Source organism: Podarcis gaigeae, assembly GCF_964106915.1.
Source record: "Podarcis gaigeae genome assembly, chromosome: 17".
Taxonomy (NCBI): Eukaryota; Metazoa; Chordata; class Lepidosauria; order Squamata; family Lacertidae; genus Podarcis; species Podarcis gaigeae.
In genome coordinates, this window is record NC_139694.1 from 15,467,064 (window position 1) to 15,492,094 (window position 25,031).

Here is a 25,031-nt window from a genome sequence, read left to right on the forward strand (position 1 = left end):
TAATACTTCTTGCTTGTCCCAACCAAAATTAATCAGTTAGATGAAGTTAGCACGAGTGGAGGAAATACTCTGTGCCTTTGCAACATGCAATTTTCAGAAGTAGCCTGTAATATTTTAGGAGAAATGGGTCTCTAAATGATTGCAGACCCGTTTCTGAGCTACTCAGAACAGCCACCTTCTCCTGCTGCTGCAGTGCAGTGTAATGTACTTGGGGTTATCAGCGGGATCATGCAGCTTTCTATTCCTTTTCAAAGGGCTATTTTAAAACACAGCTTATACTTTTCTGCTACATGAGACCTTCTTGAGTACAGCAAATGGACACTGGAGAAACACAATAGGGGTAGCTAGCCTCTTGGGTTTGTACAGCACTTGTGAGGTCTGTTTCTCCTTTGACTTCTCTCTCGCTCTCTCCCATTCTAATAATGCACCCATTGATATAGAGAGTGTGTTTAATTGTGTCTGAAAAAGCAAGCGTAGAATGGTGCCTTTATATCACCATTCTCCAAGCTGCCTCACACTTCTTCGCTATTTCTTTTCGTTCACTTAATTTAGTAGTTAAAACACTATTTAGGATTGTTATCCCAAGTTCTACTTGTTACCACTTAACTTGTTCACTGATGAGTTATCAGTTTGTCTGGAAAAATTATTTATATCTCCTCTTTCCTCCCGCACCCCCAGTTGTTTTTAGTTCTCCCCCTCCTCACTTTCTTTAAATAGCATCTGTCTTGAGTTGTTTCTTGTTGTATAATATTCTGGAAACTAGAGTTACAGTCTACAGTTTAAAAAAAGTGTGCATCTGTCTTAACACAATTGCCTTCGGAAGATTAGACCATTTATTTTCATATAACCATTTTGGTGTGATAATATATACTTCAAACAATTTATCATTCTGCTGCCTTGGTGTGGGGGCATCTTGCTTTCAACTTACACTCACCCCTCCAAATTTTCATACATTACCCTACCAGACATTTAGGAGGTTCTTGTTCTGAATAGTTACTTTGCAACATGCTTGTTGAGTTTGTGCCTTCCTTTCATCATCCACCTTTTCTGCCTAATGCAACATTGATGAAAATGTGTTAATCAAATAAGTACCTTAACATAAGCCAGATGTGCTGCTTCTGACTTCATTGGTGGCTTTTCATCAGGAAATGGAGAATCGGTGGCTGCCGGGAGGGAGCAGCAGGAGGAGTGGGTTGGAGAAGGGAATGTCTTATTCATTAGGATTCCTTTGGTTCCTTTTGTCCATACAAGGAGGAGGAGGAGAGCAGTTTCTAAATCAGGCTTCCAGTGAAATGAGCTGGCCTGGGGAATGGTTAGGCGAATGGTTAAGAAAACATAGGGAAATTACTGAGCTTATACTGCTAGTTAGTCGTCACATGGTAGGTCATATGTTATAGCCCAAATACACCAATGGCATGTAAAGAATTTGACGGCATCCTGTTATACTTCCTTCTTGAAAGCAGTGTTGTAAGCCATTCTTTATTAACCTTTCCACACCCCAAAAGAAATAGTTGGTTTTGTGCTTCAGATATGAGTTTCTCACTACCCCTCAAAAATGACAAAATGCTTTGGAAACCACCGTGAGATCCCAAAGGACTTCGTGACACAGGATGTGGTCTGCTTTTCTCTCTCTTATTTACCCTCTCAAGAAAGAAATGATAGCTCTTTAGCATGCCCAAAGTAGCTGTTTATGCCAATTTGCTGAGTTCAGCGTCCAGCAGCTCTACTTTGCTTGTTTGGCCAAGACTCTGGGCTCATCTACACTTCCATTTGTACCATGATATCTTCAGCTTGTCTTGTGATTTTATAGGCATAGGTCTGAACAGTTTTCAAAATTAGCCAGGCGCATTTTGCACCTGGCTATTGGTCACTTGCGACCAAGTGAAGATTCCTGGGTGCCAGGATAGCACCTGAGATCTCCGCCATCTGGAGGTGGCATGCATGGCGATCATTGGATCTTGACTGTTTTGATCTTGACTAGCAACACATCCTGTAGAATTCTATCACTTATGTTTTGTCTGCACAATCAGAATGAATTTCTGGAACCAAATTGCTTTTTCTGTGCAGCCTGAGCAGTGAACAACGTTATAGTCAATTATTGTAGTTTGTCTTCAGTTACCCAACCTCACTGCCCTGCTCATAGTTGTAAAGAATATTCTTACGTTATGATGGTTCGTGCCACCAATTAAAAAAGAGAGGTTGGAATAGGCCAATATATAATGTGGACTGTCCCTGGATCAAGTGACTTTTCTTTTTTAAGTTTTCAAAGCTCTTAACCTAGCTCAAGGTTGTCACCCGAGCTAGCCAGATGCTTAACTGAGAACCAATCACAGTCAATCCATCATTTTAAAAGTAAGACTTTAGAGCTGTCTTCCCCAAAATGGCAACTAGACATTCTGTTTTGGCGACTGCAGCCTTGGTTTAAGGAGCCATTTGGCCCCTAGCTTACATATCTGAGTTTCTAACCCTGGGCCTGATAGGTTTTCCTTTTGTCTCACCAACTTTCCCTTGGGGAAACCCACTGAAAACCTGATTGGCATTTGTTACAATTCAACAGTAAATAACAGGTTTTCCCAGGGAAAGTGACAGGGCAAACGAAAAACCTCTTGGACCATTTTCCCCATGCTGGGACTCCCAATACCAGAAGTGACTGAAGACAAAGGGGCTTGGGAAGAGATGCTGAATGGAGACAAGTCATGAGAGGGGAAGAGTTTAGCTTCCTTCACCCATGTATCCATTTTGCTTTGAAGGCTAGATGTCCCTCATCCTATTACTTCCTGGCTGGGTCTATTCTGGAAAGCGCAACAGTTTGGCCTTAAGGTCCCAAATGTCCAAGCAGCGGATTTTTTCTTCCATCCTGATCACTGGAAGTTCCTTCCAAAAATGTGGCCCTATTGAAACAGTTGGATGCAGTCACAAGACCCAGGTTACACAGGTTCCTGCATGACAAGAGGTTGCAAGTAATTCAAAGTTGTTGGCTGTTTTGCTTTTTGATCCCTGTACTGCCTCTGTTCTGATTTCCATACATGCTCTGCTTCTCAGACACTTAACATTTTGTGGAATAGGAATTCCAAGAAGTGGGGGGTGGGGGGAATGTGCTAATAGTTTTCAAAAGCCACAAATAGTTGCAGTTTTACTACAGTACATTGCATAAATGTCACTGCTACATAGCAGCTGGAATCAAAAGGCAAAACAAGGCATGTGAGTGTGGAATATGCTACACTTACTAAAAATAACTCCTACGGAGTTTTAATTCTGATTACTTCAAGATGGCATCAGTAGAACTTTTGAGCACTGAAGCTATATGCTAATGTGGTGAAACTAGTCTGTTTGCATGATCTGTTCAGAGGGGAAGGTGGATTTCCATTTCAGGAATGGGCTCCCGTAAGGACAAAAAAATAAGTCTGATTAATTTTTTGTTTGTTTTACTATCACTGGCATCACTTTTTAACTGATGGAAAGGAAGTGTGAACGCTCAAAAGGGACTTTCGCCCCCATTGACCTAATTAGTAATTACAAGCATGTTTAAGCATGGGTTTCTGATACATTATTCAAGCCTCATCCTGTGTATTCTCAAAAGTTTATATTATCCCTCCTTATTCCTATGGCAAGAGCACCCATGCTCTAGAAAGGCTGCTACCTTTCTAGATACTCATGGTCCTACTCTAGAGTCTATGTGACAGTGTGAAAGAGAAACTCTAGCTGTTGAATGAGTGTCTCCACTCCCATCATTCTGCTCAGACACTGAGATCCAGCTCCGAGGGTGTCAGGGAACTGACATCGGAGCCAGAGGTGGAGGCAAGGCTCCCAAGCGATGCTGGAGAAGGGCCCAGCAGGGAAGAGAGGGAGCTCATCGGCTGGGGAAGGAAATCAGCGTAACACCAGGGATAAAGGGGGGCAGATGGGGGAATCGGCGAGGGGGCTCCAGGACTCCTCGCCGGAGACCAGCGGGGAGAGCACGGGTCCTCCGCTACCCACACCCACCCTGCGCAGAAGTCTTCCACGCAGGGAAAGTAGGCGTAGACTTGGCGTCAAAGAACTTCTTTGCTGGAAGAAGTTCAAGAAATGCCCACTGACGGATTCTGCTAGCGACTGAACAGCCACAAAGTGAAGGGCTGTCCAGCCAGAAAAGGTTTAACCATGCTACCTAGCCAGGAGTGGCGGCAACTTACGCACGAGCAACCCCATAGAACCATTACAGAGGGCCTTCTGGCGGTTCCCTCACTGCGAGAAGTGAGGTTACAGAGAACCAGGCAGAGAGCCTTCTCGGTAGTGGCTCCTGCCCTGTGGAATGCCCTCCCATCAGATGTCAAGGAAATAAACAACTACCTGACTTTTAGAAGACATCTGAAAGCAGCTGTTTAGGAAAGTTTTTAATGTTTGGTGTTTTATCGTATTTTTAATATTTGCAAGTAGATAAATAGGTACCGCTCTGGTGGGAAGGTAAAGGGCGTTTCCGTGCACTGCTCTGGTTTCACCAGAAGTGGCTTAGTCATGCTAGCCACATGACCCGAAAAACTGTCTGCAGAAAAACTTCAGCTCCCTCGGCCAATAAAGCGAGATGAGCGCCGCAACCCCCAGAGTCGTTCATGACTGGGCTTAACTGTCAAGGGTCCTTTACCTAGCTGCTTTAATAGTGCTATAGCTGAGTTCTGATGTACTATGCAGAAGGAATTCTCATTTATTTTACTGGGTTCTAATGGCTAATATGAGGACCTATTTTTCTCACTTTACCTGGGTATTTATTTTGACCCAATATGTCACATTTATATGGGGCATGGTCGAGTCAGACTTAAATCTTTCCCATAGAAATCTATGAGACATCACAATGGCTGAGCAAGCCCTAAACACTCCCATTGAAATAAATAACATAGAAAACTCTGGTTGCATCATGTTTGCTTTTTAAATACCAATGTTTTATTTATTCGTTCAACCTCTGTATCTGCTGTATCTTGTGTTGGTTAGAGGCATCTGGGCAACTACCTGTATTTTCATTAGCCACTTGTAAATCTGGATTTGTAAACATATGTTTTAATTAAAAGGATGGTCACAATGGCATGACCTTCAGGAACTGTGTAATGCCATAATTGCATGTCCTAATTTTAGGGTCTAAAATTTAGGTAGTCAGATGTGTATGAGAAAATTATGTAATGGGAATATTATCAGTATGAGGTTTCTTCTCTAATTATTTCACTAACTAGTAGTCAAACTCTTTTACCTTTTTGCTTTGTGTGCTAAACACAGAAGAAGTTGTGAAATGACCGCAAAGCATCATATTTTAGTAAGGCAACAAGAGCAATCAGGGAAATGGAACAAGCTTGCAAAGCAACATCTGTTTTATTTTAATAGTTCATATTGCACCAAGACTTCAGTAACAGGGCAGATGACCTTTTCTCTGTGAACAGAGTGGCCTTGTCTTCCCATTTTTAGGATGAAACCACGTATTACATGGTTGTTTTTCTTAGAGAAAACATATTTCAGAAAGAGGCAATTTTGAGTGGAATGGTGATCAGGGGAGGTTCCTCCTCTCCCCCCTCCCTCCCTCTCTATCTCTCTCTCTCTCTCTCACCATGTATGTGACTTGTAATTCTGTCAATGTAATTATTGAGTGTAGTCACACCGATAGAGAAGAACAGCATTCGGCAGTGGTAGGCGACTTGATACCCTCCAATTGTTCTGGATTATAATTCTCATCCTCCCTGTTCATTGGCCATACTCGCTATGGCTGATGGGTGCTGGAGATGAGAACATCTAGAGGGTGCTTATGGGAAAAAAGACTTAACATTCGAGATCACCCCCACGGATAAGAGATTGGGAGTGGGGTGCAAGCTCCCTCTCTCTCCCTCCCTCCTCCCCTTTCTGGTGTAAATTCTCTTTCTGTTTCTTTCATCACCTTCACCATGATTTATCGTTATGTGTGCATGTGCTCATTCTGAGCAGAGTTCTTTCTCCTTACTGTACCTAACATCTGCTTCAGCTGCTTCTCCTGTTATAAGGCGTGCATCCACAAGTCCTTTGCCACTGCCTACACATGCTGTGTCTTGTCTACTGTCCATGCTACGTATAAACCACCAGTTGGGTTCCGCTTGTCCATAGGTCTCTTGCAGGCAGAGTCCATTGATATGTCTATATAAGCAAACCCCGAAGTCCTTCATAAAAATCATCCAGTGTTTTTTTTTGCGGGGAGGAAAGGAACCTTGAGAAGCATCTCATCTAGTGTCAGTAGGCAGCAGAGGGAATAGCATTCATCACTTCTTTTGCTCAGAGAAGTAATGTGTTACAGCCCAGTGCACATTCGCCTTTGCTGCAGTGTGTTCAAGCGCTAAGGAAGCATATATTTTTTCCAGCTTGCAGTGTGCCTGTTCTTGATCACAGTTCTAAACTGATGAGAGTTTTAGTTCTATATAAACAATGGTCTGATAGCTTTATTGGCTAGAGGCTAAGGTAATGTTTGATGCGTCACTGGGAGCTCTGCGAACATGTCAAAACTGTGAATGTTTATACGGAAGCAGGTTTGTCTGTAATGCAACATGTCCAGGAGAGGATACAGGGAAATTACCCCTTATGGTCCTTTGTGGTCGTAGTATCTGTAGAAGCGTCAGAGCTCTCAGATCTTGCAAGACTATATATTCGTTATTATAGAAATCACAGAACACTAGAGTTGGAAAGGACCACAAAGTTAATCTCTTTTCAACCTCTCTCTCACTCATAAGGTAAAGGTAAAGCTACCCCTGCCCTTATGGGCCAGTCTTGACAGACTCTGGGGTTGTGCGCCCATCTCACTCAAGAGGCCAGGAGCCAGCGCTGTCCGGAGACACTTCCGGGTCACGTGGCCAGCGTGACATCGCTGCTCTGGCGAGCCAGAGCCGCACACGGAAACGCCGTTTACCTTCCCGCTGGTAAGCGGTCCCTATTTATCTACTTGCACCCGGAGGTGCTTTCGAACTGCTAGGTTGGCAGGCGCTGGGACCGAGCAGTGGGAGCGCACCCCGCTGCAGGGATTCGAACCGCCGACCTTTCGATCGGCAAGTCCTAGGCGCTGAGGCTTTAACCCACAGTGCCACCTGCGTCCCCCTCTCACTCATAGTGGGGCTCAAACCCACAACCCTGAGATTAAGAGTCTCGTGCTCTACCAGCTGAGCTATATGAGCAGCGTTCAAACTGATAAAAATTGCTCTGTTGCAATAAAGCGTGTTCTCCAATAAATGAGAGCACGTGTTGCGGTGTGGGCCACCGGGCCAGACCTCTTGTTGCCAGGCAGGTTAATAGTTGTTGCCTGGCATTGTGATTGGATAACCGGGTTGCTGGGGCAAATTGTATGTTGCAAATTGGGTGGGTGGGACCATGGTCTTTAAATATTGGTGCACTCTGGTTTCTCTTTCTCTTTGCAGAGTGCAATAAGTGGTGGCAGGCGGAACCTCCCTTAAAAGCTACCATTTGCACTAAATGCAGCTTTTTTCTTATGTTCATTGCAGAGGGGGGATTTTTGTCAGGAACATGCCTTGGAAGGTTAACGCCCCCCTCTCCAACACCTCTCCAATCTTCCCTCAGCACTACAAATAAAATTAAATCCCAGACATGGTTGCTAAACATGAAATAAAAGTAATGTCCGTTTTAACTGTTAGTTTGCTAACTGTCGCTAGATCATAGCCATATTTGGCATCCAGTATCTAAACTGGGGGGAAACCAAAGAATGTGACAACTGCAAATTGAATATTTTAAATGCAAACAAATTCTGCAATTGCAGGTTTTTTCCTTGATTTGTTTCGGTTCTAATTTCAAGACGCATTTTTAGTTTTGTTATTTTGTTTGTAATAAAACTTTTCAAAAGAGCAATGTTTAATTTATGTCCTGATTTCTGCAAGTTACTGCACACTTTCAACATATAGGTCTTTCATTCATTGCCTTAAAAAAAAACACCAGCCACCCCTTCCTTTCTATTTAGTAGGGGCATAATAAATCAAGGAGAGAGTGTGTGTTTTTCAGACCTTGTGCCATATTTATTAATAGTTACAGAAGTTGCAGTTCATAATAAAGAAGCTATTGTGAATCAGCAGTGTGGTTTACAGTCCTAACTTGTCATTTTAATTTTGAAACCTTTTAATTCCTTAGCCATGCCAAATTCCCTCAGGATGTAAATAAATCTGTAGTGGGTTCTAAACCTTTACACTAAAAGATTAATTCTTTTTCAGCATGTGCTATTTTTCAGTTATATTTGAGTGCTTATCCTGATAATCTCGTATTTCTTCCCCGAACATCAAAATGCAGCATTTTCAATACCAGTCTTCCAAATAAGTAAACAGATGTTATCAGCCCATTAAAAAGTTTCATTAAACCAACTGCCTACCTATACTTAATTTAATCATTTGTAGCCTTAAAGAAGGAGATAAGTGAATAAATAGAATTTTCCTGCTTGGTCACCTGGAGACTTTGTTTTTCACCACAGGTGACCAGATAGGTGAGTGCTTGCAATGCATTCTAATTGTGCCCTTATGTGAAAGGAAAAAGTCTTTCCATAAAGAGAAAAACTTTTGATTTAATAAATGCCTCTGTTAACTGAAAGGGGAAATGATCTTTGCTGACTTCCTCTGCAGACTTTTACACCACCTTCCACAATCCCGTGAAATTGGTTTTCAGGGTCTGGAGGAGGATACAAGGGGAAGGTGAATGTGAAAATTACCTCTCTTTTGCACAATGCCCTTCCATTCACAGAATGGAACAATCAGATCCCACCCTTTAGCCCGTATTCTGGAATAATTTCCTCATTTGTGAAGTGTAAATTAAGGTTCTAGTTCTGAGGAATCTTCTAAATCAGGGTTTCCCAAACTTGGGTCTCCAGATGGTTTTGGACTACAACTCCCATCATCCTTGACCACTGATCCACTTGCCCAGAGGAGCTTTGGGCTTACCTTCCTTGAACAGCAGCCCAGCAAACCACATTTGAAATTTGCATGAGTGCTCAAAAGTGATTGTGATGGAGTTTGAGGTGGGAGGGAGAGAGAAAGATAGAGGCCTGTTGCTTAAAGAAAGTGTTCAAGAATTTGGGTGTGCCTAAAGTAGCACTGTGGATTTTGGCCTATTGTATTTATCCATGCTATAATGCAAAAGTTCAGAAACCCAAGTTGTAATTTCTCAAAGTGACAATACCTGAAAGGCTGCCCCATAGCCCTGTAAGATCTCACATATCATCTGGGGAAATTCTCTTTGTGGCACTGCACCCTACAAAATATTAAAGCACACCCTTCAAGCGTCCCTATTTTCTAGGGATGTTGCTGGATTTACAGAAGCTGTCCTGGTTTCTGATTAGATCCCGGAATTTCCCACTTTCCCTTATGACATCCCTATTTTCATTGGAGAAATGTTGGCGGGTTTCGGAGTTGTGTGACTCCTGACCCAAGGGGATAGGTTACTATGCAACCTTTAGAATTTATCTGAAGGCAGCCCTGTATAGGGAAGGTTTTTTTAAATGTTTAATGTTTTATTCCGTTTTTATAAAAGAAGCCGCCCAGAGTGACTGGGGCAACCCAGTCTGGTGGATGGGGTCTTCTTCTTTCTTCTTCTTCTTCGGTCTTCTTCTTCTTCTTCTTCTTCTTCTTCTTCTTCTTCTTCTTCTTCTTGAATGGGGCATTCCCATTTTTATTGGAGAAATGTTGGAGGGTACTGTAGTTTTCCGTGTATAAGATGAGGGGGGGGTTTACCCTAAAAGATTGTTAAAAATGGGGGGAGGGTGTTATGTCTTATACATGGATAGTGCAGAGTTGGGACAGGCAATTGGTTGCAGCCCTGAGAAGGATTTTTTTTTGTGGCGATTGGCTGGATGAATGGTGTATGTGGCCAGGGCTGCTTTGGATTGGCTGTTGCTGTGGCAATTGGGTGGGTTATTGTTGGCTGTGTCAAGGGCTGCTGTGGATTGGCTTCCGTTGCGGCCGGTGGGCGTGCAATTGGCGGCGGCTGCCTGCGATCTTGCAGATGGTGGTGTGTTTTGCAGCATTCTCCATTTGTGTCAGTGATTATCTGCACACACACACACCCCAAAAAATTCAACAACTCTGGGCCATCTCCCCCAACTTTCTTAAAATTGTAGTCCCCCAAAACGGGGCATGTTATACATGGGAGCATGTTATACATGGGAAAATATGGTATGTTGTAGGTGGTGATTTGAAAACTGGCATTTCCTGTTGTTGTCCCTGTATTATGGGATGCGTTTCCCTCTACCATACCTGAAGCATCAGGTGCTTCAGGTCTCATTTGGAGGCATATTATTTTGCCCAGGCTTTCCCTGATCTATAAGAACAGGTTTTTCTGTTTTTATATGTTTTTTATACTGCTGTTTTAACAATTTTGTGCTATATTTCTGTTTTAATCTTTTTTATTGGTTTAATGTTGTATACTGCTTAGAGGTGTGTTGTTGTTGTTTTTTTAAAAAATGAGCAGTTTATAAATGCCTTTAAATGAAATGAATAAGAAAAAAAACGTTGCCTTGCATCTCACTGTCACTTTAAAACAATGAACTGTGTGCATTTCCTCTTCTTCAGCTGTGGAACACATTTTAATTCATTGCTTCTCAAAAATGCTATGAAATATTGAAATGCAAAAGTCAACTGTTGTTGTACAGTTCTTTGTTTTTAAGTTGGTCAACACCCTCATATCGGCGCTCAGTGACAAAACAAGCTGTTGCACCTAGCAATTAGTAAGTAGCAACAATAATGAGCGCAGGTGGGAGATAATGAAGGTGGATATTTTACTGGATTTCAAGTGTGGCTATATAATTATTATAACGTTTTCATGTACAGTGGTATCTCTGGTTATGAATGCTTCAGGTTACAAACTCCGCTAACCCGGAAGTAGCTGCTCCTGGTTGCGAACTTTGCCCCAGGATGCAAACGGAAATCACACACCAGAGGTATGCGCGCAGCGGAAGGCCCCATTAGCGAAAGCGTGCCTCAGGTTAAGAACGGTTTCAGCTTAAGAACAACCTCCGGAATGAATTAAGTTTGTAACCAGAGGTACCACTGTATCATGTGAAAAGCATAATATTCTCTTTCTTTTCTAGAATAATTTGTTTCCCATTCTCATATAATGATTTATAGGGGGGGGGTTGCTGGGGGTGATGGTTGCTTTAGGCATTTTTTTGCATTACAAGGAATCTTATTTTTCCACAGAACTTCATAGTTGATTCCCCCTCCCTTTCTATTTCCTCTTTAGAAATCATCTAGATTCTCTGAGGATGACATCAAGTTGAGAAAAGAGACAGACCGATATCGTGCCAATTTCCTGGACCCTGCTGGTGTGCATGCAGCAAAGGGAGAGAGGATGGAAATAGAAGCCCTGGCCTCCGAACGTAGAAGCATCACAGTGGGGACTTCAGCGCGCGCAGCGGACAACCAAACTCACTTCACTTCCCCTGCTGCAAGCCACAATGGACTTAAAGACAGGCACGAATCATTGGACAGTGAGGTTGCTAAAGAGATCAGGTACCTTGATGAAGTGCTAGAAGCAAACTGTTGCGATTCGGCTTCTGATAACCCCTTTAATGGGATGACTTCCTCCTCCCCTGAGCCAAGCCCATCCATTGTTGTGGATGGCTCTGGTCCATCTGTTCACCTTGCTAATGATTCCAGAGCACCCAACGAAAGCAGCACCATTGTAGTTCGCGGGCAAGCGGCTCCAGTTGTGGAGCACAGTGTAATAAACGTTGCACCTGGGAAGCTTAAGCCAAATGGCCACTCCATGGGCACCCTGCAAGAGGAACACTGTGACAGCCTGAAAATGCCAGTGAGTCCATGCTCTTCCACAAGCTCGAGGTCTTCCAAGGATGGAGAAGCGACGTTGGCCACCATTAAGAAAGAGGCTAAGTTTGAACTTAGAGCGTTTCATGAAGACAAGAAGCCATCGAAGCTCTTTGAGGAGGAGGATCCAAGGGAGAATTACAGAGTGCGTAAAGTGAGGCCCTCCGAGGAAATGATGGAGCTGGAGAAAGAGCGGCGGGAGCTCATTCGAAGCCAGGCTGTCAAGAAGAACCCGGGTATAGCAGCAAAGTGGTGGAACCCACCCCAGGAGAAGACGCTGGAGGAGCAGCTAGATGAGGAACACTTGGAGTCTCACAAAAAATACAAGGAACGCAAAGAGAAGCAGCAGCAGCAACCACCAATGCCCGTGAAACATGTCTCACATTTGTCTGCAGCACCTGATCCAGCTAGTAGTAAAAAGGTTGATGTTGTCACAGAGCAAATAGATTTTTCAGCTGCACGGAAGCAGTTCCAGTTAATGGAAAATTCAGGCCCGCCAAATAACACAACAGCAGCACCCAAGAGATCAGGGACCCCCAAAATGTTCACCATACAACCCTTCTACAAACCAATAGGTCCATCTCAAATGGACCGGCGAACAGCCTCAGTTACAAAGCCTGTCTCTCCGTGTGGGCAGACTTTGCTAGTTGGTAACAACGATATTACTGTTGTAAAAGCTGAGAAGGTGTCTTGCATCTTAGATGACAATAGTGTTCAGAACATCTCTGGTGACTCAGTGAGAGTCTCTCCATACAGTGATGCCACGAAACATGGCCATTCTACAAAGGGATGGTCAGATGATGGCGAGTTCATGAGTGCAAAGGCAGTCTTTACAGTGGTGAGAGATGATGAGCAGGGCACCTTAGATCAGTTCTCGAGGTCAGTCAATGTGTCTTCCCCTCCAGAGGAACTGGACTCTGGGCTGGATGAATTGTCAGTGAGATCTCAGGATACAACTGTTTTGGAAACACTTTCCAATGACTTCAGCATGGACAATATAAGTGACAGTGGTGCCTCCAACGAGACAATGAATGCCCTTCAAGAAAATTCGCTCACCGATTTCTCCTTGCCCCAGACCCCTCAGGCTAACACTCCTTCCGACTGTCGAGGAGACGGTATTTTCAAGTCACTTAGCGACCACGGCTTTTATTCTCCATCTTCACCGTTACTTGACTCCATGCTCATTGATGAGCAGTTGGAATACCAGGCTGGCCTACTGGTCCAAAACGCCATTCAGCAAGCCATAGCTGAGCAGGCTGACAAAGCAAGTTTTAAGCAATCTGCTGCAGAGCAAAAGAACCTCCAGGTCAAGGAACAGGAGGAGGAGGTGGTCAAGGCACCATGCTCTGAGAAACAGCACAATCCAACATTTCAGCCACCTCAGGTGTCCTCTCCTGTGCAAGAAAAGCGAGATTCAGCACCAAAGACTTCTGCAGCTCAAGACTCTGTACTCAGGGAAAGGCAAGTTCCACAGCCAACTCCTGTTGCTCACACCACCAGACCAGTCACTGTGGAGGAAACCAAGCCAGAAGTCAGCTATTTCAGCAAGTATTCAGAAGCCGCTGAGCTAAGGAGCACGGCTTCCATTCTGGCTATGCAAGAAGCGGAGGTGACAGTAGGGCCTTTCAAACTAAGGTCAAAAAAGCAGAGGACTTTGTCTATGATAGAAGAAGAAATCCGAGCAGCCCAAGAAAGAGAGGAAGAACTGAAAAGACAAAGGCAGGGTATGCAGCTGGCACGCAGCCCTGTTGCAAAGAGTGCGCCTCCTCTACCCACCAGAACTGTGTCTTACAGAACTGCACCAGGTAAGAGCCTAACTTTTTCCTTAATCAGCAAAATAGATGCAGACCCGTGACAGCCAGTGTGGTACCCTTGATGTGTTTGTTACTGGACTCCAGTTCCCGTCAGCTCCAGCCAGAATGGTCATGTATGATGGGGATTGTAGTCCTCCAACTTCTGGGTTGGGGCAGCAAATTGGCCATCGCTGGTGGAGACTAGGTTGCTCTCAGACTACAGCCTTTCTGTTTGGTTGCAAACTTTCACCCTGACGAAGAACTCCTCTAGCATGGCAAGCTTTGCTGGATCAGACCAAGGGTCCCACCTCTTCCCTGCATCCTGTTAGCAAAAATGGCATCCAGGTGCCTCCAGGGTGCACATGACAGAACATGACGTTATTTCCCCCTCCTTATTTGTTTGTCTTCATCATCTGGCCCTGATCCTGCCATTCTGTTGAGTGACCATGGCCAGTTGCCATTGATAGATCACTGCATTTGCTTTTGTTTTTTGAAGTCTCTCACTGCATCTTATGGCAGGGGGTAGGCTAATTATGCAGCGGGGTGGGGGAATCTCTCTGCATTCCCCAGGAATGGGAATTCTAGAGAGTCTGTTGCGTACTGCTGTATATCTTGCCTATATGAATTATGGAACTACAAGAAGAGCCTCAACTGAATATATTATGGCATGGGAAGGTGCATATGGGAAAGGCACTTTATATCATTGCCATCTGCTTTTGAAATGTAAATAAGTGGTGGTCCACCATCCCAATAATTTTGGGTACTTTTGTTTCCTTTGATTTCAGTAGGGGATGGAAAGCATGGGTGTAACTTTCCTATTGATATCAGTAGATCTAATAACTATCTGTGCTACTTCCTAGAAAAGATAAATGATGTAGATGTAGAACAATAGTGTACAATGTAGATCAAATGATAGAGGGGAGGGAAATAGGCTACAAAGGAGTGGGTGTGTCTTCAAAGTTATTTTTTCCATGTGGCATTCACTCCTGACCTTAATGTCATCTGTTGTAAGATGTCAACTTTAAGGAACCTCCAGAAATTGGAACTGCGAGCTCTTGCTTTGAGAACAAACCTGATTAAAAGTGGGCAAGCTGGCTGGCTGCATTTCAGTGTCAGCAACTTTGGGAAGACTGCTAGAGCCATCTTCAATAGCATTTCCAAACATGTGCTTGAATCCGTGCCGGATTTACGTATAAGCTAAACAAGCTATAGTTTAGGACCCCACTCTCTTGGGGGGCCCCCCAAAATTTAAAAGGAACAAAAACTGGATGTACATTTCCAAAATATAAGTTAAGTTCAACAATTACTTCAATAAAATACATATTTCATTATGCACAAATAGCTTTAGATACCTATTAGGTCCATAAATTACCATATAGCATATATTCAACACAAAAAAACCAGTGACAATTTATTGTTGACAAAAGGCAGCTGGACATATAAAGGGCCCCATTACCTTCAGTAGCTTAGGGCCTCATCAGACCTAAATCCGGCCCTGGCTTGCATTATTCCTTTAAGCTAATAAATATTCTCACTCTATTTCACAACTTTGCAAGAAACAAAGAAGGTGAATAAATCATCTCTTTTTTTACCCTGGCAAATGGCTAACTATAAAGCCTCATACATCTCTTTGCTAGTTGGGAATGGAATTTGCTGCTCAGTCATATTTTCAGGTTTCAAGAAAGTGGTGAACTGCACAGATTATGTAGGTCAGGGAAGGGATGTTTTGTTTTGTTTTGCAATTTGCAGGAAACCTAGATGCTAGTAAAATGCTGGTGAAATGTGAGATATGGTTGAAAGGGAGGTAAACCTGGATTCATCTTTATTTAGAGAACAGTGAAGGTTCTGGGGAAATATACAGGTTGGTTAGAAAGACAAACCCAAATAGGATGAATGCAAGAGTGAAGTGAACAGAAAAGTAATGTATATATTGGTGGTTATACTTCTGTATGTAGTGCTTTTATCCTCCCTCTGTAGCATTCCATAGAAGTTCTGTGTGACACAGGGAAAAAACGCTATAAATAAGTCAAAAATTAGATTGTTATAATCAAAGAAAAAATCCCTATGGGAAATCACGTATAAAATTTCCTGCTCTCTGTCACCATCTGGTGTTGCATGTTTATAGTGCATTCAAATTGTTGGGGATTTTTTTACTATTGTAGCTGAGTCCGTAGTCGTTCACAGGCCTGATTTAAATGTCATGCTGGCCATGTTTTAAAAAAACTTGCTGGAAGCAGAGAGGTAACCCAACACTGAGAAACTGGATACTAATAATTTTGGATGTAGCATATATTCTAAAATTTACTGATATTGTTAAACACCAAGAAGAGACACAAAGTAATAGAAGTTTTGATGTAAATTTGCCTTTGTTATGCACTGGGACAATAAGGTACAAGCTTATTAGAAATCTTGTGAATCACTAGAAATTATTGTTCTTTTTGTGTGCGTCTATTATTGCTTTCGGAATGGGATTTATAATTATTTTAGAATAGTTAATGTCTAGAAGATGTTATCAAGTGCATTGCACTGTAATAATAACCAAGCTTTTGTACTGTTTTACTGTTGTTAGCCGCGCTGAGCCCGGCTAAGGCTGGGGAGGGCGGGATATAAATAAAATTTATTATTATTATTATTATTATTAAGCGCCTTTTGGCATCTAAAGGCTGGCAAATGTATTGAAAGATGTTTTCATGGACTCTCGTGACACTTCTTCAGGTGCAGCTTGAACTACTACAACTTCCAGCTCAAACACGTTGACTATTTTAGTATAATTTTCTAGAGAAAACCAGATAAGCCTTTATTTCATTTTCAGTTCCTTGCCGCTTTTAGTGCCTTGCTCTTATTGGACTACATTTTACAGTGTCTATAGAGTTCGCACCCTCCAGCTAACCGCATAACACGCCTTTGCTGCTTTCTCTGATCTTGGTATTATTTTCTTCACAGATATAACTGAGCTTAGGAAGAATTTGCTACCCTGTATTCTTTTGTTACACTCAGGGCATTGTGCAGCTTTCAGTGAGAGACGAAACCATCCGTGTGTACCAGATGTCTCATCTGTGAACACCAGGAAATTCCTAACAGGAAATGACTGATGCCTCATGGCAGCTGTAGCTTTCCCCAAGCCTCCATTTATGACCCCTATTAGTGTTCATGAATAAACAGTTGCTTCACAAAGACAGAAAGCAGGTTGCCGTTTTCGCTTCGGCTTCAGTTCACCCCCCACGTGTACATACATCTAAGGCTGCAAATCCTATATACCCATTTTACCTGGGATAAAGCCCCACTGAACTCAAGCATGCATACTTCCCAGTAGACATCTGTTGTACTATAAATTAATTAATTGACTGGGGAGAGTCTGGAGGCCCCTGGGATTGCCATTCTCCATCCCAATAGATCAGAGATCAAAGGATGCAAGTGGAAGGTAAATTCCCAGAAGGGTCTTGAAGGGACAGGGAAAAGATTCTCCTTATTTTGCCAGGTAACTTAGGTGTGCGTTGAACAAACCAGCTCATTCGGCCATAGCTCAACATTATTTTTCTGCAGCTGAAATTCCATTCTTGCTAGGTTATTTTGGTATGCAAAGTGATGGGAACGAGTTCACTTCTCCCTTGCATGCATCTTTCTTTGCCACAGAGGTGAGCGCAAGGTAGATTTCAGGCCGTTAGTAAACCATGCACAGCCCTCTGTTTGCTGGGATTCTTGCAGAGAATATTGGTCTAAGCAGACCCTGGTCTGATCCACTGCAGTGTTTCTTAATACCTTCAGCAAGAGTTGCATACTGTGGACCACTTAAATGCAGATTTGTTTCTGCCTAGACTGTCAAGACATTCTAATTACGTATTCTTGCTTTTTAAGGATAATGCCTATCAGTGGATCATGATAAAGGTAAAGGTAAAGGTACCCCTGCCCGTACGGGCCAGTCTTGACAGACTCTGGGGTTGTGCGCCCATCTCACTCAAGAGGCCAGGGGCCAGCGCTGTCCGGAGACACTTCCGGGTCACGTGGCCAGCGTGACATCGCTGCTCTGGTGAGCCAGAGCCGCACACGGAAACGCCGTTTACCTTCCCACTAGAAAGCGGTCCCTATTTATCTACTTGCACCCGGAGGTGCTTTCGAACTGCTAGGTTGGCAGGTGCTGGGACCGAGCAGCGGGAGCGCACCCCGCCGCAGGGATTCGAACCGCCGACCTTTCGATCGGCAAGTCCTAGGCGCTGAGGCTTTAACCCACAGCGCCACCTGCGTCCCAAGAGTGGATCATGATAGTACTGTGCAAAAGTACGGCACAGATGGGCCCTTCCAGTGGTTGTAGGAGTCTTAGAAATCCTAGACGGTATGGTTGATGGTCAGAGCTTATGGGAGCTGTACCCCAGAAACATCTGGGGCCACAGGTTCCCCTCACCATGCAACACCAAAGCTAGACTTCTTCTGTTCTCCAAGAATCCCAGCAATTAGCAAGAACTAGGTGGTCCTCCAGTGGTTGATCTCTGCATATTTTTGCCAATGTGATATACACCTTTATTGCTATTTTTATCCTAGTCCCAATGGAGACAATCCACTTCAAAATTTGGTTAATTTCAGTTGGAAGGGGAAACAAAGCATGAACTTAACCCATTGAAATCTGTGGCACTTAAACATTCTTAACCTTGGCTAGATTCTGCAAAAACACAGATATAATACTGGCAGAGTATAACAGACAATTTTAATGACCCGAGATCTCTGTAAAATCAGATTTTCTTTTGTGTCAATCAAATTTAATTTAATTCCCAGGCAAATCTTCTAAAGATATTGTACAAGTTTCCTCCCAGGATGAGTACCATAGTAGAAATGCTTGCTTTGTTTGTTTTGGTGGGGGGAGGGAGGAGATGACATTTGCAGTTTTTCTGGTAGCAAAATTTCAAAAATCTGTAGCAGGGGTGGGGAATCTTTGTCCCTCCAGATGTTGCAAAACTACAACTCCCATCATCCCTGGCTGTTGGTCACGCTTGCCAGGGGTGATGGGAGTTCATCAACAGATCTGTAGGCTCTCTGTATCCGATCTACAAACTCAAAAATAAGTACGCTTGGTCTCCTATGTAATTCAAGGCTGCATTTCGTTAAAACCATGGTGTTTGCTAGTTCCATCCAGATTATCTGAAACCTTATATCAATGTAGCTGAGCTCTTCCCACTGTGGTAAATAAAAGCAATGAACCTCAGCTGTAAGTCATGTTGATGTTCACTTCTTTCTTAAACTGATTGTTCATTCTAAGCAGATATTCCTCTGTTTCTGCTCAGTCCCTGACCTCTAGTGGCCATAGTCATTCTGGCTCATTGGATGAGCTTCTCTTAAGATTTTTGTGTACGTTGGGTGCATAGAGATGAGGAAAATGTAGCCTGGATAATTTGTTAACCTATTCAGGTAGATAGATGATAGATTGATATAGATAGATAGATAGATAGATAGATAGATAGATAGATAGATAGATAGATGATGATAGATGATGATAGATAGATAGATGATAGATGATAGATAGATAGATAGATAGATAGATAGATAGATAGATAGATAGATAGATGATAGATAGATTAGATGATAGATTAGATAGATAGATAGATAGATGATAGATAGATAGATAGATAGATAGATAGATAGATAGATAGATAGATATAGATATAGAAAGATATAGATAGATGATAGAGATAGATGATAGATAGATTAGATAGATAGATAGATGATAGATAGATAGATAGATAGATAGATAGATAGATAGATAGATATAGATAGATATAGATAGATAGATAGATAGATGATAGATAGATAGATATAGATAGATAGATAGATAGATAGATAGATAGATAGATAGATAGATAGATAGAGATAGATGATAGATAGATAGATAGATAGATAGATAGATAGATAGATAGATAGATAGATAGATAGATAGATGATAGATGATAGATAGATGATAGATAGATAGATAGATAGATAGATAGATAGAGAGATAGATAGATAGATAGATAGATGATAGATAGATAGATAGATAGATAGATAGATAGATAGAGATAGATAGATAGATAGATAGATAGATAGATGATAGATAGATGTCTGTTGTTAACTTCAGGGAAATGTAATGGAAGCTTGAGCCAGTGTGGTGTGGTGTAGTGGTTAAGAGCGGTAGTTCGCGTCTCCGCTCCTCCACATGCAGCTGCTGGGTGACCTTGGGCCAGTCACACTTCTCTGAAGTCTCTCAGCCCCACTCACCTCACAGAGTGTTTGTTGTGAGGGAGGAAGGGAAAGGAGAATGTTAGCCGCTTTGAGACTCCTTAAAGGGAGTGAAAGGCGGGATATCAAATCCAAACTCTTTTATCCCTTTTTGACCATGTGAACTACTAATCATGTTGGACTCTAAACTCGTTTATCAGCTGCAGACACCATGGCCAGTGGTGATAGGAGCTGGAGTACAATAAGATCTAGAAGGTCACAGGTTTCCCACCACTGATGCAAAAGCTGATGACCAAGGCAATAGGGGCACCATATTGGGAAGAGGGAAGAGTCGTTCCCTTCCTCTTCTTTCAGACTCCACTCCTCAGATATACCCGCATCTCAAATTAATATTTAAAGAGTAGTAGCATGTTGTTTTAAATACATTGTATTTTTTTGCAATTTAGCCTTGCATATAAACAACATAAGGCAAATAAACCTTGCTAGCAAACCTGGCCTCCCCTACACTGAAGCCAATGAACCTAGCAAGCAGTTATTATACGCTCAAATGCAAAAACATAAAAAAGCACATTCAGTGTCCTTTCCAGGAAGCATAAATCCACAGCAATCCATCATTTTTAGAGTAGTGAAAATACTGTAGTGGCGTTTCCCCTGCTGTGATACGATCAGCAAATTTTGTTGTGGCATTTAAATTTGTTCAACCACGCTGGCGGAACTTCACTTCTATCCATTTGTGGCTGTGTACATTAGACTTTACTGTGACTGGTATTTCCTAGGTTATAGCAGTGGTAGCCGACTTTCCAGGCAGACATGCCAAATCCATTGATTGAGAGGGCAACATCTAGTTCAGAGTCCAGTGCACTCTGGTATACAGTGGAACCTTGGTTCTCAAACTTAATCCATTCCAGAAGTCTGTTTGACTCCTGAACCATTCAAAAATGAAGGCGCAGCTTCCGATTGGTGCAGGCATCCTGGAAACAATAGCCAACAGCCACATGGAAGGTTCAGCTTCCAAAAAACGTTCGAAAACCAGAACACTTACTTCCATGTTTTTGGTGTTCAGGACCCAATTTGTTCATCAACTAAGCCGTTCGAGAACCAAGGTTCCATTGTACAGTCAAACCTCAGTTGTCGAGTTTCTTGGAAGCCGAACAATTCAGAACCCAAGCACCTAAAACTCAGAAATAATTACTTCCGTTTCCAAACGTGCTTCAGAAGTCTAACAGCTTCCAAGGCGCATTTTTCCCATTGACTTTGCAGCCTGCTCCTTCATCCTCGGTTTTCGGATGTCAAACAGTCTTCCAGAACAGATAAAGTTCAAAAACCGAGGTTCCACTGTATATGAAAGTGCATTGGAACAGTAGCATAGTACTTGAGAGGAAGGCAGGAGTGAAGGCCTATATACCATAACCAACTCCAAAGGCAGCCCTACCTCTGATCTAAACTACCATAAGCGTCTGTCAAGATTCACAGAAACTTTTCTTAAATAAAAAAAAAAGCTTGAGAATCTGAATGCAAAAATTCTGTCCTGGCCCTTCTTTCTTAATGAGAGCAAACTACCTTGACTCAGTAATTATCTCTTCAGCCCATGCTTAATTTCAGCTCTCTTTCCTTTTGGAAGTATGGTGGCGTTGTTTGTGGGACTTTTTTTTTTCCAGAATCTTGCTTGCGAGTCTTTTACCTAGAGAAGGAAATTCTGATTGGGTCTTTGCAGGTAAAATAGAGAAGATCAAGCCACCTCCATCCCCAACCGCTGAAGGCCCCCCCTCGCATTCCGACTCAGCATCAGACGAATCGGGAGGATCCCAAAGACCCAAGAACCTGATGCAGACTCTTATGGAAGATTATGAAAGTCACAAAACCAAGAGGCGGGAGAGGATGGATGAGAGCAGCGTAAGCATATTCTGTTTCCTCTGCCCCCAATGCCCCCCTTTTTTTGCACCCAGTAGGGTTTTTAAAAAAATAAAAATTAACAAGTTTCTAAAACTTTTCTAGATCACCTTTCCAGAATTCAGCACAAGAAGGCAATGTGCAGGGCCAGTTTCAGGCACACTTATTAAGGGTTCCATTCTGAAAAGGGTCTTTTTAAACGGTGCCCTTTTGTTGGGAGCTTTTATAAAGAAAAAGCAGTGATAGCACTGATACCTGAAAAACTTGCCAAGGTTATTGGACGTTGCTCTTAATCAAATCCATCTCCTACGGCTATAGGATCAAGTATGAATTTATGTGGTCCTTTAACCATACCTTGCAGCATGTCCACAAGGAACCCTTTTCCTTTCTCTCCCTCTCAGAGATGAGGAGTGCACATTGAATATGGCTGACCCCCCACCCCCCACGATCGTGTACTTTTGTGCAGGGCAGAAGGGGGTCCTAGCAGTAACACTGTGTTCTCCACTGCCCTCGTGACCCCACTGTGGAGCTAAAATGCCATACTTAGATGCAGATGGATCCTCTCGCTTAGATGTTCCTGTGAAATCAGTGGGGCGCTTGGGGCCGAGGCACAAAGCTACGAGACCCTGCCGTGAGCAACATAACTACAGCACAAATATTGTCTGTTTACCTCCTCCCAAACAACCCTCCTGTTTTATCATCACAGCTTGTACCACACCCAGTGTTAAGTTCAAGGCAAAATTCCATAGAGATGGCATTTTGCTTGAAAGCTCGAGTCGAAAACTGCAGCAGAGCCATTGTTGACCTTAAAATTTTCCTGCACGCAATCCGTGCTTCTGTTCTTTATACTTGAGCAGCAGTTAAACACTGTGGAGGGTTTTGCTGCATGTTCCTTGCCTTGTGCAGGCACTGGTGATTTTTTACTTGTAGGAAGTTGGCTTTTTATGTTGGCAGAATGACAGCGAATTTCCTGAACAGTGCCAACTGAAGTCTAGTGAGTACAAAATCAATAGCTGCCCTGGCACAGGGAGCTTCACAAATGTGCTCCTCGTGGAGGTTAGTGGAACTGGTGAATCTAAATGCTTCATGAGAAGCAGATTTTGAGACGCACCTGAGAGCTGGGAGCTCATGTGCCGATGCATGTGTCTTTCCTGGGCCATGTCCATCCCCCAGACCTCCTGTTTATATGTGCTGCTCAGTTAGAAATAACAGCTGTGGCACAATTAGCAAGACCAAGAATATGTTTAGCACCAACTGGATGCAAAGCACTTACTGGACATTTGAAACACTTCCATAGCTAAAGGGAAGAGAACTCTTCCTTTCTCTGCCTGCCTACCAGATAAAATGGTACAAGGCATATTACTACTACTACTACTACTACTACTACTACTACTACTACTACTGTTATTATTATTTCAGATAATGAATAGACTAAAATAATAAATTTAATTGTACTAGAATTCATCATTTAGATTGCCAAAACGGTTAAAGCAGTGGTGACTGACAAACAGCTTCCTTGTTTTGTTTTTATTCTTAAATTGGCTACTATTTTGTTTGTCTAAGCAGGATTTTTTTTTAGGTTGGGGTTTGGGGAGGGGGGTTGGTAACAATCCAGGCTGCAATCCTATCCTTACTTACCAGGGTGTAAGCACCACTTAACTCAGTTGGATTTACATCTGAGTAGACATGAATAGGATTGCACTGTAAAGCTAATTTAGCTGAACTGTGAGATAGATGCCATTTCTCAGTTTAATATGAACTCTCTCTGTCTTTTCTTTATGAACTAATGATGGTCTTTTCCTTTTCTGGCAGTACACCTGTAAATTACTGTCTAACAAGGTTACCTCTGAGGTACTTTTCAAGCACTTGCCTTTGCTTAACATCTTTTTTTATTTTTGCATGAAGATTTCAAATGCATGCTGCTGCAGTTTGCTTTCCATTGCTGTTTGCATAACCACTGAAGTGATGGCTTGAAAGATGAAGGCCTTTGTTTTGTCCAAAATACCGTTCCACCACACCAATAATTTTCACCCAACTGGGCCTTAAATTTATTTTCTTTTTCCCTCCTTTTTTGGGGACTAGGCAATGAATTTGAACAAAATGTGTGATGGGAGGTGCAGCTGGTTCCCAGGTATAACTGCCCCTAAACCAGGCATTAGGGACCTCCAGATACTTGGACTCGGACTTCCATCAATCCCAGCCAGCATGGCCAGTGGTCAGGAATGATGGGAGTTTTAGTCTTAACAACCTCTGCAGGGCCACAGGTTTCCCATGTCTGCTGTAAACGATGATGGCAACTAGTACCTAGGCTCAGTTTTGGGATTCTGTTTACAGTGGGGCAAGAAGAACATAGGACCACTTTCAAGATTCAGATCACAATATTTGAATTATGACTATGACTGCAGTCGTGTGGTGTTCATCCTCATGACAATGTGGGGAGTGGTCAAGAGTGATGCCCTCCTTATGCTCTGAACTACAATTACTGTCATTCCTGGCTATTTGGTTGTCATACTGGCTGGCGCTGTTGGAAGCTGTAGACCACAGCAGCTGGAGGGCACTGCCTTGATTTCCCCAATTTAAAGTGAGGGGGTGTCTGTAAACTGTGCACTAGATTTACAACCCCATGTGTACCATCCAGAGAAGTAATTAAAGTGTTTTCGGCTCCAGTGCTGTCATTGTGATAGTGCTTGAACTTAATCGTATTCCTACCGCAGTGTCGTAGCAATCACTGATGCTGCCATGCTAATGGTAGCCACCCAGAGTGGCTAAGCAGCCTTTCTCAACCTGTGGGTCCCCAGATGTTGTTGAACTACAACTCCCATCACCCCTAGCTAGCAAGGCGAGAGCTCAGGGATGATGGGAGTTGTAGTCCAACATCATCTGGGGACCCACAGGTTGAGAACCACTGGGCTAAGGAAACCCAGCCAGATGGGCAGGGTGTAAATAATTATTATTATTATTATTATTATTATTATTATTATTATTATTATTAAAATTACTAATGGCTGCCCAGCCCTTATTGCAACATAGCTGTCCTTAAAGGGCAAGCAGTGTGGCTCAAGCAGAAGATTTTTGCACTTCACTTACATAGCATCCTGGCAACCCATAGAAATGAAGGAAGTAGAGCTGAGCACCACTTTTGGACAAAGCTCAGCATCACCAGGTCTGGTACCTCTCTACTCTCAAAAGTTCTCAGCAGGAGTAGCAACTCTTCAGTTCTGAAACGGAAATGTTGCATTGCTAACTCATGAGTTTTTAAGATTGTGTAGGTCCATTTCTTCTCTGTGATTTACTACAAGAACTCTTGTAGACTTCACGTATATGTGGGCAATGGAAGGGCAGAGGTCTGGGGGGGGGG

The 25,031-nt window shown here is 42.9% G+C and overlaps 1 protein-coding gene across 17 annotated transcripts in view; it reads left to right on the forward strand.

Annotated features, from left to right (window-relative positions):
• Positions 1-25,031, forward strand: part of PALM2AKAP2 (PALM2 and AKAP2 fusion) — a 220,549-nt gene that overhangs the window by 186,778 nt on the left and 8,740 nt on the right. For 10 of the 17 annotated variants that reach the window (XM_083718419.1, XM_083718430.1, XM_083718433.1 and 7 more), the window contains 3 exons: positions 11,206-13,594; positions 21,498-21,676; positions 23,486-23,524. In XM_083718419.1, coding sequence (XP_083574545.1) covers positions 11,206-13,594; positions 21,498-21,676; positions 23,486-23,524 — 2,607 coding nt within the window. The remainder of the gene's footprint in view (positions 1-11,205; positions 13,595-21,497; positions 21,677-23,485; positions 23,525-25,031) is intronic. The other 7 variants (XM_083718428.1, XM_083718431.1, XM_083718427.1 and 4 more) reach the window with 2 other exon arrangements.